General features: G+C 46.3%; 2 protein-coding genes across 2 annotated transcripts; one reads left to right on the top strand and one right to left on the bottom strand.

The window, feature by feature from the left end:
* Positions 1–50: 50 nt before the first annotated feature.
* LOC149276947 (cleavage and polyadenylation specificity factor subunit 7-like) lies at positions 51–5,276 on the bottom strand. The gene is made up of 8 exons (XM_089503229.1): positions 5,223–5,276; positions 3,346–3,564; positions 2,876–2,979; positions 2,461–2,606; positions 1,248–1,677; positions 635–750; positions 333–480; positions 51–186 (listed from the first exon to the last, which is right to left on the bottom strand). Exons 1-8 carry the CDS (start codon positions 5,274–5,276, stop codon positions 51–53), a joined length of 1,353 nt encoding a protein of 450 aa, XP_089359355.1.
* A 269-nt stretch (positions 5,277–5,545) lies between these two features.
* Positions 5,546–9,557, top strand: LOC149276946 (succinate dehydrogenase assembly factor 2, mitochondrial-like). Its single transcript, XM_089503237.1, has 4 exons — positions 5,546–5,578; positions 8,482–8,675; positions 9,231–9,340; positions 9,427–9,557. Exons 1-4 carry the CDS (start codon positions 5,546–5,548, stop codon positions 9,555–9,557), a joined length of 468 nt encoding a protein of 155 aa, XP_089359363.1.
* The last annotated feature ends 4,525 nt before the right edge of the window (positions 9,558–14,082 follow it).

Genomic DNA, 14,082 nt, shown 5'->3' with positions numbered 1-14,082 from the left:
TCAACTATAAATTTCCCCAGCACCGAGTCTACCAGCGACCATCACCTGTCTCAGCGATGTCGGTCTTTGTCGCGGTGACGCTCATGGTAGTAGTCTTCTGAACGGTCATCGTGGGAGTCTCTGTGACGCCGACTACTACCTTCCCGCGATCGACTAGGAGACCGATCTCTGGATCGATGCCGCTTCCTACAAAAACAAAACAGATTAAAACTTTATTTTTTTTTTTTTTTTAAGTGATCTAGTTTTGCATGGTTTTCTGGAGCACATTGTCCCCATCCTTCACAAAAATTCTAATTCCTTTTTGCCTTCTATCTTTAACTGATGAGTAGTACCTGGAGGAGTTAGCCTTGTCCTGGATTCCATACAGACAATCTTTAAGTGACGTCAACAGGACCCGGCATCGGTCGTCATTTGCCACACGAGACTCTTTAATAACGGCAATGGCGGTCTCGAGAGTTTTTATGGAGTTTGCATAATCGCCTACATAAAAAAAACAATTAAAAAAAAAAAACAAAAAAACACGTCATAAAGTGCACGTTTAGAAATTTCTTTCTTTTGGGGGAGATTAGCCAAGTCATAGGTGAGGGGGGAAGAAAGGCGTAAAAAAATCTGAAAGAGCGTAGTGTTACAGAACCTGATGTAGCGCCGCAGACAGCACTGGACAGCGCACTCCTTGAAATTGCTCGATTCCTGTTCATTAACTCTTCAAATTCTGCTTCACTGACATGTGACCCTGGGCCCTTTAAGTCCCTTCAAAGACAGAGAAAACAGTTTGTGTCGTATAACGTGCACCGATATAAACAGTAAAGTGACCTCTATTAGCACTACTGAATGAAGACATCTACACGTTCATTGCCTAAACATCATTACACATTGACTGCAGAGCAATATGCAACCCGCAGCAGCCAAACCTCGTAATTTGGGTTTTTTAAACTGGTTTGAAAAACACTTATTTGTAGTACTCGGGTGCAAAAGTCTAAACACTGATGCAGAACTGTGATCAATGTGTTGATTAGCACCCCTTATAATGCTGCTACATGATGATACCAAAGTTGTAAAGCCAACAAAGTTTAGCCCATTTTTTTTTTCTTCAACTTTTCCACTATTATTGAATATCAAGGTTTGCAGATTAAAAACAGAGCAATTCTGCTGTCTGCTGGTCAGCACTTCGGAGAGAAACACATTGGCTACTAGTAAATGATACGTAATAATTGCAATTGTGCTTCATAGTAAGTGATATTGCTCACCGGCTGTGCATGTAGGGGTTGGAAACCATCTTGTAGGGGTCAGGTGGGGGCCCAAGAATAGAACCGGGAGGGGGGAAGAAAGCTGGGTTTAAATGGAGAGCGGGAGGCACTGTATTTGGTGGAGGCATGCCTAATGGGGGAGGCAGCCTAGGAGGAGGAGGCATGAGGTGAGGATAGTGTAGAGGAGGAAGCGGAGGAGCCCGATAAGCTGTTAATGTGGATGCGGGAGGAGCGGGAACAGAGACTGGAGGGCGCTGGATGTTCATGAGAGGAATGCGGGAAGGGTTTTCCACAAAGCTTGGACGAGCGTAGTAAGACATAATGCCTTTGGGGGGCTCTGGATGCGGCGGAGTAGTGGTAGGGTCTGAAGGGACTGCGGTGCCATCGAAGGAGTCTACAGAGTTCTTGGAATTAGCACGAGGGGGAATTTCTGCAGAAATAAGAAAAAATTTTCATAGATAAGTATAAATACAAGGATCATTGTAGCCACAACTACTAAACTTGAACTAATGTAACGGAGAGGACCTCTGTAGACACATCCTTTCCTGGCTCCTGAAACCAAACAAAGCCTAATGCATATATTTGTGAATTTATGTATACCTGGCCCTTGTTGGCTGGTGTATTTGCTAAAGAACCCCACGTTTATCTACAGAGGTGGTCCTAGACAATTGCCAAAAAACAAGCAACCCAAATCCTCAACATATCAAAAGACTTTTGTTTAACCGCGTTGGAGCTGGAAGGAGAATTGTGGTTTTAACCACCTATTAACTATGCAATAAAACGGGACATCGCGAACAAACGTCCCTGCAAGAAAGGGATGAGGTGATCCTGCATAATTCACAGTTCAACCAATGAAACGATTTCCAGTAAATCTGATTTACTGATTTAAAAATGCCTTCACACAGGCCCAACCAAGCTATTTATGGAGAAAGAGCTTGTTGGGGATGGTCTTTCACAATGTAAAGTGAAGTCAGGGAGATAAACTTCATATAGGTTACTTCGCGTAGGAATAAACTACATTTCCAGTAACCAATTCTTTTGTGTAGGTTCCTCAGTTTATATTTCCATAGAACTTATAACCATGTTCATCACACGCAGCGACTCTTGATCCTTTAATTAATTCTCAAATACTATATACTTTAGATGCCAGGCTCTCAGCGGCTGTCAACGACTAATTTTAACCTGAGCAACAGGGACACATCAAAAGTCTTACTCTTGCGTGCTAAGGCCTCAAAAAAGGACAGGTTCTGGCGATTGGCAGGTCGCACGTCCAGCTTCTCTCCATTCAGCTTCTTCAGAGGTAGTTGCTCGAGAAGTTGATTCAAGGAGGATTCTGAAGAAACCACCACCTCTGCATACCTGAGGGGTTTAAATTATACAGGTAAGTGTACGCCAATTAAAATTAACCTATAACCATACATTTTAGCCTTTTTCCATGAAAGTAACAGGGAAAACAAAACACAAAACTTAAAAAGATTAAGTACAAAATCAGTATTGCGCAAATAGTTTATTCTCTGCTCATCTGCATAGCTGTTTCTCCCATAGTCCTATGGGTTGGCAGACAAACATATGTATTTTTGTTTGTTTACAGGTTCACTTTTGGCATGAGTCCTACTTGCTTTTCTCACCCTTTGGACTGGCCGTTGGCTCGATTCTCTGCAAACTTTAGTTCTACAGGATCCTGGACCCCAACAGAGCGGATTGTGGAAAGAAGTTGTTGATCTGTTGTCCACTGGAGAAATAAATCATTTCAAGTTTAAATAAAAGTACGTGATAATGGCATTAATCAGATGTTGGGAGTAAAATATCTTTTTAGCAAAGGGGAGATTTGGCCTAGGATTCCCTGCTATAAGAACCATGAGCCTTATAAATGACAATTAGGTTTTGGCTTTGCAAAGGAAATCTCTTAAGCCACTTCTACGTCATGCCTCCTGCAGTTCTTCACAAACAAGATGCAGGAGCCTAACCCGAGTGCTTTATAGGGGACACCGTGGAATTATTTATTCTCTGGCTTCTTGGAAAATGATTCTTAATTCTAAGTTCTTCACAAACTACCAAACTCCACACCTTCTTCAGATATTAGCCACATCTTACTCACCCAAGAGAAGTTTCCAACGTATATGGATGCTTTCTGGCGTGTGTTGTTGTATGTATACAAGATGGCTGGTGGTTTATTGTTTATCTTGGAGGCTGTGGACAGCATTGGAGATGATGGCTCCATGATACTGCTCTTCCCATCATTATGAGACGCCGGGTGACCTGAAGCAGCCAAGACGTCATCATACAAGTCTACCTGCTCAGCAGCAAATTCGGATTCCTACAGAGAGAGGAAAGAAGCAAGGTGGTCAAGCAATACCGAAGCACATGTAGAACAACCGACCCAGCGTCCCATCGAGAGGAAAATAGTGAATATACATTCAGAGAGAGCTGCTCCGTTTACAAAAATAAAGTCCATGCGGTAATGAGCAGATCCGAAGAGACCGATCAGCCCTCCCTCATCGCCACGTGCAAACATTTCATGGCTGATTACAGAGAACACCCCGCAACCATTTGTTTTAATCAAAATTTATTTAAAAATATGTCTAAAACATTCTCTTACTTTCCGTTTTAAAACATTGCCAATTCTCACAAGAGTACGGACAGCTGCATATTAGCCGTTTGGGTTTTATCGCCGTTATGTTAGCCAAATATATTAAAAGGCACATCTTAGTGCCTTGTGGCTAAACAAAATATTAAGGTTTAGTGTACGCAATTATCAATATAGCTAAAAAAACACAGCCCCAAGAAAACTGTATATAAAAATAAACACTGCTTTTTTAAGTAGGGGCTGTTACTGAATCGCCATGTTGCTCCCTATTGCGGCCACTATATTAATGGATAAAATAAACCAAAAATCCACTTCAATAGTAAACAGTATAAAACTATTTCTCGGAACGTCCCCTTTAAAAGTAACAGCAGATTTCCTAACAAGTTATTCTATAACAGCGGTCCTCATTCACAAAGGAAAATGCCATCACGGGAAGCCTTCCCACCAAGGGGACGGTAATTCTCAAGATACTTCCATAGAGTCACTCTAACAAGGTCTATCTCATAGGTTTATAACTGATGAAGAGCTAGAATGGGGTGATGTGTGTGTGTCAGGATTCTAATGCGCTTGCGGGGTTGCTGAGTGACTAATTTTGAACAATATATGAAAATGTATATAATAGCTGGCACTTCACGAACCCCGGACAATATATACGCCAACACTCGTATCCTGGTGATCGCAGGACTATGCTTTGTCCCAATATAGCACATCCACCAAAAAAAAGCACACAGCGCATCTCTAACGGTAACGGTCATTCATTCCAGCATTAAGCATTTTGAATGGGTCCATCCACCAGTTAGTGGCTAAAAAGTAGGGAAAAAAGTGATAGCCACATATACTCTCAAATAACTCTGCCCGAAGTCTCTAAGGGCAAGCATTTGCCATGGGCTTCCGGCCCTCGAGCCAAAGCCACCCCTACTCTAGGTCTACGAAACAAAGGATTGTAGGCTAAGATACATAACGGGCACCAAATGTCTCCTATCTCGTAGCTCACTTTCATTTACAATCGACGCACACAAGCGATCTTAGATTAAGCCACTGTGTATACTGCCCTAGACTGTAAGCTCTGGGGACCACCTAGATCTCTTCATCAGGAGGGTATAAGAGGTAATGACAAAGATATGCCTAAAAAAGAGGCGTAAGTAGTTTTCAGAGCTTACAGTCCAATAGTACTCAGCTAGCCAATAAATAGCAAATCTGCTAACCCGGTAAAAACCTAAGCCACCACAACTAAATGTAAACATGCTTATATTAAATATACGTTCTGTGTATGATATATACATATAAATATATATATCATATGTATACGATGTACACGCTGCGCCGGTGTCACCTATGGGTATAGAGATAAATGTCTGTACATTTGTGCCGCTCAGGGTCTCCCCCACCTGGATGAACTCCTCTTCGGCGTATATATCTATAAGATCCGCCCCGTCCGCCATTCCCAGACCCCGAAGCTATGCCCGGAGGCTATTCCCCCCGCCCCGGTCCCCCGCTCGGATTTCGCTGCGTCGCCGTCGGTGTTCCTCGCTGGGCCCGCTGGTTTCAGTACAAGCTTCTCCTACTAACTGGCTGAGTCCCAGGCACCCGCTTTGCGGAACTTCCGCCCTGCGAGAATCCCGTTACTGACTCGCAGTTCCGGTCCAGCGAGCCAATCGGAGAGAGAGGCTGGTGACGTCACCGCCCTATACTCCTGGAAGTGAAGTGCGGCATGTTTGGGGTCACGGCACTGAGCAGAGTCCCGGTAAGGCCGGTCAGTTGCATGGTGCTTGTGCAGCGCTATACACGGTCTGCTAGAGACAGAGGCCCAGCTTGGTAGAGAGAACAAAGGGGAAAGGATATCGGGGACACTTTAATTGCCGGGAAACTTCTGGCACTTGTGTCTGTTGCTGGCTGAGCAAGATGGGAGCTGTTCACAGCTAAACATTAGTTAGGGCAGAAAATAAATAAATTGCACAAGTTATTAAAATACCCGGGGGGTAACCTCTGCATTACCTGAATTGGGCCCAACTTCTGCTCCTCTGCTGAGTCATTAGTTACACAACTAGATACATGGTGGGGGATGGGAGACATGGTTAGATGCCAGCATTGATAAAGTGAAAGTCAACTTGGGGTAAGGCAAGGTCACGTTATCCACATAATATCATGGAGTCTGCCATCCTGATGTGACGGTAGAATGTCATATAATCACATTAATGCCGCGTGCCGGGGATGTACAGCGTGCCGCGTTACACGTGAGGGCTTGTCCGATGCCGCGTTACACGTGAGGTCGTGTCCGGTGCCGCGTTACACGTGAGGTCGTGTGCGATGCCTCGTTACACGTGAGGTCGTGTGCGATGGCGCGTTACACGTGAGGGCTTGTCCGATGCCGCGTTACACGTGAGGTCGTGTGCGATGCCGCGTTACACGTGAGGTCGTGTCCGGTGCCGCGTTACACGTGAGGTCGTGTCCGGTGCCGCGTTACACGTGAGGTCGTGTCCGGTGCCGCGTTACACGTGAGGGCTTGTCCGATGCCGCGTTACACGTGAGGTCGTGTGCGATGCCGCGTTACACGTGAGGTCGTGTGCGATGCCGCGTTACACGTGAGGTCGTGTGCGATGCCTCGTTACACGTGAGGTCGTGTGCGATGGCGCGTTACACGTGAGGGCTTGTCCGATGCCGCGTTACACGTGAGGTCGTGTGCGATGCCGCGTTACACGTGAGGTCGTGTCCGGTGCCGCGTTACACGTGAGGTCGTGTCCGGTGCCGCGTTACACGTGAGGTCGTGTCCGGTGCCGCGTTACACGTGAGGGCTTGTCCGATGCCGCGTTACACGTGAGGTCGTGTGCGATGCCGCGTTACACGTGAGGTCGTGTGCGATGCCGCGTTACACGTGAGGTCGTGTGCGATGCCGCGTTACACGTGAGGGCTTGTCCGATGCCGCGTTACACGTGAGGGCTTGTCCGATGCCGCGTTACACGTGAGGTCGTGTCCGGTGCCGCGTTACACGTGAGGTCGTGTCCGGTGCCGCGTTACACGTGAGGTCGTGTGCGATGCCGCGTTACACGTGAGGTCCTGTCCGATGCCGCGTTACACGTGAGGTCGTGTCCGGTGCCGCGTTACACGTGAGGTCGTGTCCGGTGCCGCGTTACACGTGAGGTCGTGTGCGATGCCGCGTTACACGTGAGGTCCTGTCCGATGCCGCGTTACACGTGAGGTCGTGTCCGGTGCCGCGTTACACGTGAGGTCGTGTCCGGTGCCGCGTTACACGTGAGGTCGTGTGCGATGCCGCGTTAACCGTGAGGTCGTGTGCGATGCCGCGTTACACGTGAGGTCGTGTGCGATGCCGCGTTACACGTGAGGTCCTGTCCGATGCCGCGTTACACGTGAGGTCCTGTCCGATGCCGCGTTACACGTGAGGTCGTGTCCGGTGCCGCGTTACACGTGAGGTCGTGTCCGGTGCCGCGTTACACGTGAGGTCGTGTGCGATGCCGCGTTACACGTGAGGTCCTGTGCGATGCCGCGTTACACGTGAGGTCCTGTCCGATGCCGCGTTACACGTGAGGTCGTGTCCAGTGCCGCGTTACACGTGAGGTCGTGTGCGATGCCGCGTTACACGTGAGGTCCTGTCCGATGCCGCGTTACACGTGAGGTCGTGTCCGGTGCCGCGTTACACGTGAGGTCGTGTCCGGTGCCGCGTTACACGTGAGGTCGTGTTCCTTGCCGCGTTACACGTGAGGTCGTGTGCGGTGCCGCGTTACACGTGAGGTCGTGTGCGATGCCGCGTTACACGTGAGGTCGTGTGCGATGCCGCGTTACACGTGAGGTCGTGTGCGATGCCGCGTTACACGTGAGGTCGTGTGCGATGCCGCGTTACACGTGAGGTCGTGTGCGATGCCGCGTTACACGTGAGGTCGTGTGCGATGCCCCGTTACACGTGAGGTCGTGTGCGATGCCCCGTTACACGTGAGGTCGTGTGCGATGCCCCGTTACACGTGAGGTCGTGTGCGATGCCGCGTTACACGTGAGGTCGTGTGCGATGCCGCGTTACACGTGAGGTCGTGTGCGATGCCGCGTTACACGTGAGGTCGTGTCCGGTGCCGTGTTACACGTGAGGTCGTGTGCGGTGCCGCGTTACACGTGAGGTCGTGTGCGATGCCGCGTTACACGTGAGGTCTTGTCCGATGCCGCGTTACACGTGAGGTCCTGTCCGATGCCGCGTTACACGTGAGGTCGTGTCCGGTGCCGCGTTACACGTGAGGTCGTGTTCCTTGCCGCGTTACACGTGAGGTCGTGTCCGGTGCCGTGTTACACGTGAGGTCGTGTGCGGTGCCGCGTTACACGTGAGGTCGTGTGCGATGCCGCGTTACACGTGAGGTCGTGTGCGATGCCGCGTTACACGTGAGGTCGTGTGCGATGCCGCGTTACACGTGAGGTCGTGTGCGATGCCCCGTTACACGTGAGGTCGTGTGCGATGCCCCGTTACACGTGAGGTCGTGTGCGATGCCCCATTACACGTGAGGTCGTGTGCGATGCCGCGTTACACGTGAGGTCGTGTGCAATGGCGCGTTACATGTGAGGTCGTGTCCGATGCCGCGTTACACATGAGGTCGTGTCCGATTAGGACGCAGGAGTTTACATGTTTCATTCATCCCTGTAACCCCTTAGAGGTCACTCCTTTACTCCATCCTCGTCCGGCGAGGCTATGGATCGAGTACCACAGGAGACTTCGGAGGGGGAGAAACCGGAATCCAGCTGCCTCCTTGGGAGGAACGTCGCAACGAGACCGTGGACACCAAAAGAGCGAGACTGGTTTATGAAAGCCGAAAGAGGGGCATGCTAGAGAACTGCATTCTCCTAAGGTACGCGACCCCCCCGAAGACTCCTACGCAGCATGGAAATACTCATGGTTCTACACCGTGATATCCAGCTTAGTGACCTGGGCTATATGTTTTCTGTATTATATACCATATTCTTCAATATACCTGCGCTATGGTCATTGTATACGTAATTGTGGGATCCTTTCCTAGTCTCGCAGAGACACACAGTCTTCTATGGCTGCTTGAACACAGATACAATGTCTTCACTGGAGGCACCTGTGCTTAAGAGGCGATATCCACGCACCAGCAATGGGGCTGTCGCCTCTGTCTTGTAGGGTTGCAGTGGCAAGATCTGATCCTTCTCGATGTTCTAGAACAAAAAGAACTATCTATAAGTTTGTAATGTTTACTTGGGAAGCATTATAAGGGGGTTATAAGTAAATTATGTATATGATCAAATTATATGTATAGAATGTTTTTCTTTGGGCCATTCTGCCTTAACCCTTTGAGAACCAGATGGATAAGCAGCACATTGCAAACACGTACATTTTACTCGGGAATTTAACCCAAAACTTACCGCTTTTTGTTTCTTTGCAGTCTGTTTGCCAAGAAGTACCTGGGTACTATGACAGCGAACCAGCTGTCGCAGTATGATCGCTTGATCAACGAGCCAAGCAATGACTGGGACATATATTACTGGGCTACAGGTATGGCACTTGACGCGGACTTGTCCATAATTTTACCCATCTATCTTTTGCGGTTGTTAATGGTTTTCTTATCGCTGTTTTTACAGGGGCACAGGAACCCCCTGAGGTTTTTAACAATGAAGTTATGGAGTTACTAAAAGAATTCGCCAAGAACAAAGGGATGGAGCAGCGTCTGCACCAGCCGGACCTGGAATATCTCTTCAAAGAGACAAAGTGATCCAGGGCAGTCTGTCTAATGTGAAATCAGAATTGACAGGCAGAAGCGTGTAGTCGCCTAACATCCACTTATATATACAGCGAATGGAATGTAGTTGTGATTACTATGAGGTCAAAGAAACTACAAAGGGTTATGTGTACTTATAGAATTATCTCTCAACCCCCAACAAATAACCCAACTGTGTATTTTATCTCCTTTCTTATCTCCCGATACCCCAGTTTGTAAAAATATACTGTTTGCCATGGGGTTGTTTACATGAACTTCATTGATCTTGTGTTTTCTTCTCAATGGTCTCATTTTTTCTGAGACCCTTAAAATAAAATCTAATATAAATATGTGTGACTATGTGATTTTCAAACAAGGTGCCTCACTTATTTCTGGCCATGTATATCTCAGCATTTCACACAGCTGGGGTTTGTATACATGTAGGCTGTACAAGAGCCATCACGAAATTCATAATTAGTGAAGAAAAAGGCCCCAGGATATAGTTTGGTTATCCGATAAGCCATAATATTATGAGCACTGACAGGTGAAGTGAATAAGCATGATAATCTTGCTATCGTGGCTCCTGTCAGTGGGGGGGATATATTAGGCAGCGAGTGAACATTTCATCCACAAAGTTCATGTGTTAGAAATCTCAATCCAATCGAACATCTGTGGGATGTGCTGGACAAACAAGTCCGATCCATGGAGGCCTCACCACTTAACTTACAGGACTCAAACGATCTGCTGCTAACGTCTTTGCCAGATATCGCAGAAAACCTTCAGAGGTCTAGCAGGTGGTCATAATGTTATGGCTGATCGGTGTGTGTATATATATAATTTGTTATCTTTACATAGGGTAAGGCAGACCTCCTGGAGCATAACATATCTTTGGGGTTGTCTCAAAAAGGTTGCGCCACAACTCAAAAGCCTCATACAACTGGATCTAGCAGTTTTGGAAGGGCTTTAATTGATAGTAAAAGTACAGGCTTGGTGTGAATGCTACAGCCCGCCTTGATGGATTTCATGGTATCCTAGTATAATATTCCACATTCTGGGCTTTATTCGCTAAGGCTTTATCCCGCTGTATTAACTATATAATATCCAGGGACTAACATGCCCCTTCTCAGAAGAGACTCTTGCTGAAGTGCCTTAAAATGTAATCTGCAGCTGAGCCCAGTCACTCTCTGAATCCATCAGCTTTAGCACAGAATAGACGTTATCCCCTAATTAATAGGAAAAGGTAAGTTCACAAAAATGATTATTTCAGAAAAGAGTAAAATTTGTCATTATTCCACTACATCATTTATTACTATTGTCTTTTATTTATATTTTTACTTATAAAAAGTAAAAATATAAATCACATCCCCATATCCCCGCCCTGCCCAGGCAGTCCGGCGCCACTCTTATGGCACCAAGCCCCACAATGTCCGTATCAGTTTAGCCGTCATTCTCTGGGTGATCCCGAAAGAGCGGCGGCGACCTGGGGGTGTCGATGGATATCCTTTCCAAAAAGCGACACAATTGGGCGAAGGGACCCCGAGCCACAACAGTTCAAAGTTTCCCCGGGACGGACCGCGAGACAGCAGGTCGTCCTCCGCTCTCCCGAAAGTCCCCAGAGACCGGGAATCCGAGGGAGGCTCCTTCGCCGAATCGTTAACCTGTGGGTTAATAGCGGGAAAAGGGTGCGCTGGTGTGGTCAATGGCCTCTGGGATATGAAGGGTTAAAGTCTGTGGGCAGGACATGTGGAACATGGACAGGGGCGGCACATGAGGGAGAACAAAGGCACATAAAACAATCACACACACATATATATATATATATATATAGGAATCACAACCACTGATTATTAAAATGGCACTTTTTAACCCAGGGTTGTCACATGCATCAAATAATAGTAGCCAATAAAATCTAGAATGTTACTAGGTATTTGATAGGTCATTTATTCTACATGTTAATGCACTGACTGTATACAGAATCGTAACCTTGGGAAGAAAGGCTTTGTATACAGTGTTTTTATCACCATGGATACTGTATCCAGGGAACCCATGTTACCATCGGCTGAAGAAGAAGTAGTGTTCCTGAGCAGCTGTACTGATCTACAGTATTCTGATCTATGACAATGAGACGCGTTCCCCTTGGTGGGGTGTCACCGCAGGTCAGAAGCAGTTTGGGTGGAAGTTGCGATGTTCTGAACTTCTACTGCACCAGTTATAACAGCTCTTATGGTGAGAGAGAATATGGCGTGAGTGAAAAAACAATGGAAGTGAGAAAGGACTTACCGTAGATTGTGATATAAATTGAAGACAATGCAAAGTGACTTGTGTCACCATAGTAACAGAATCACTTTTATGAAGGAACTGATCAAAGACTATTTATTGGCCCTTAAGCAGTATTCTGGTTTATTGTATGCGCCTTCATAAAATATCTATAGTTTTCTGCAATCTGATTTTGATCTATTAAGTTAAATAGAATTTTTTGATTCTCTCTCATAAGCAGAACCTTTCGTCTCCACCTACGAGTATATTTCCTTATGACGATTCTTACCTGATCTCATGCAGGGTCCTCACAGTTCGTACCCGGTGGTGCTTCCCACCCTGGCCTGCTTGTCCCCAGGAGCACAGGGTACCAATCAAACATGCGGCCGGCTGTCTATTACTCACCCAACCTGGACAGGAAGGACAACCCAAGCCTAGGGTAAGGTTTGAACCAAGGAAATATTTCTGTACATTCTATTGGTAATAATTTACATGGATGCTATCCTTTGGTATCTTCCCTGTATAATATAGAATAATGGATAACAATTGACATGCTTTTTCCATAATCTTTTCCTATGGACCTTCTTTAATGTTGCCTGTGCACCAGATCTTTCACTGGCTGACCTCTCGTCTCCCGCAGGCTTATTCTAAGGAATAATTACACATCCATCACCAACAGAGATTATAGTCCTTATGAGCCTCCTACAGGATCTGAAGCGCTGCCGCACGCTTTGCACCCCCCAAAGAGTGGATATGTTAGAAGCAACGTTGCTACCTGCCCCAAATCCAGAAGCGTGAGTCTATAGGGCAGGGAATTCAAAGGGGATATTGTCAAGAGTTCATACATAAAACAACGTCACTTCTTCCAACATTTCAAACAGCTACAGAGGGACATTTTAAGTTGGGAGGGCGAAGAGAGTAGAGATGTGTCTCAGGCTTTACCCAGACTTTTTATAAGATCTCTTGGCCTGTTGGTAGGCATTTAGAAGAATAATTAATAAATTCATTTATAAGACAATTTTCTGCTGGTTCTATACACATTATTTCAGGGCTGTAGAACACCGGGATCCCCTCATACACTCATTATTAGCTCTTATTTGAACCATAATGTGGCATTGAACTAAAGATATTTTTTACTATGGAGGATCCAATATTGTTGTGTTGACTCATTGTACAGGTGAAGTCTGTGCACTTTGACACAAGAGATCACGGAGCAGCAGTCATTCCCGGGCTTCTTCCTCGACATCAACCTTTACTGCACGAGCACCAAGGAAAGGCCTCTCCTGGATATGAGAACCTCCGTCATGTGAGTTACCCTGACTTCCAGCTTTCTCCTTCCTAAGCGTCTTGAGGCTACCATGGCTTAATGTCACATGAGATTAGTCTATACTGCTCTGAATATGTTTTTAATTATTGTCACAGGGTCCATCATTCATGTCAACAGAATACAAAACCCGATATACAACACGGCAACCCCACCAAACAGGTGAGGTCACAGGAACGAAGATCAGCGGGGCAACGACGGATCCCCTTATTATGGAACGGATAATACAAAATAAAAAAGCTCAGCATTTCCAGAATAATTTTGTTGTTTGAGGTGTTCACTGTTGTTACCAAATGTAGACTTCAATTTTCTCTAAATGATGGGATTACCATTAAATTATTTATTAGTTTTATTAGTTAGTAGGTAAAAAATAGCAAAAGTTAAAATTCTTTATTCCCTTTCATAGGGCGTCAAGATGTTGTTTCTAAAATCGCTGAGAACACTGGCTATACAGAAGAATCAAACATGGAACCGATAACCTTTGACCCACACACACAGTATCGGGCTCCGGTAAGAAATTTTCTCTCCGCATAAATCATCTATTAAATTGACATATATCATGCTACTCTAATCTCCAAATCTGGGTCCATTTTCAAGCCCTGATCAGACTCACACTCCACCATCTCAACATAAAAGTTGGGGAATGAGAGGGAGCTGTTGAGTAGGGCACTGTAGACCCTTCAAACCTTGACCTTAGTTACCTCCACACTTTGCATCATATTTGAGGTATCCTACCTCAACAGCCCAAGATGATCAAGATACAGTGATATAGTATCTTGAGATCCATACTGTTAAAAATGCTTATTGCCCATTCCTTTGCCTTTTACCAATGGGCACCTCCATTGACCAACACATCATTCTCTTTATCTATGCAATAGAGAGGCTTCCACCGATGGATGGGACACAGCATTACCAAGACTGATTTTCTACCAACAACAACTCTGCAGGTCTGACAATCTG

The sequence above is a fragment of the Sceloporus occidentalis genome, unplaced genomic scaffold (genome assembly GCF_023333645.1).
Source record: "Sceloporus occidentalis isolate IW3139 unplaced genomic scaffold, rSceOcc1.0.p SCAF_223, whole genome shotgun sequence".
Taxonomy (NCBI): Eukaryota; Metazoa; Chordata; class Lepidosauria; order Squamata; family Phrynosomatidae; genus Sceloporus; species Sceloporus occidentalis.
The sequence above is the reverse complement of the archived record's forward strand: the minus strand, read 5'-3'. Positions and strand labels throughout refer to the sequence as shown.

Coding starts and splice junctions, on each gene's coding strand:
- LOC149276947 (XM_089503229.1), bottom strand. CDS start 5,276: ATGGCGGACGGGGCGGATCTTATAGATATATACGCCGAAGAGGAGTTC. Junction 2,980..3,345: donor ACGTTGGAAACTTCTCTTGG/GTGAGTAAGATG, acceptor TTATTTCTCCAG/TGGACAACAGATCAACAACT. Junction 1,678..2,460: donor TGAGGCCTTAGCACGCAAGA/GTAAGACTTTTG, acceptor TTATTTCTGCAG/AAATTCCCCCTCGTGCTAAT.
- LOC149276946 (XM_089503237.1), top strand. CDS start 5,546: ATGTTTGGGGTCACGGCACTGAGCAGAGTCCCG. Junction 5,579..8,481: donor CGGCACTGAGCAGAGTCCCG/GTAAGGCCGGTC, acceptor GTAACCCCTTAG/AGGTCACTCCTTTACTCCAT. Junction 8,676..9,230: donor GAGAACTGCATTCTCCTAAG/GTACGCGACCCC, acceptor GTTTCTTTGCAG/TCTGTTTGCCAAGAAGTACC.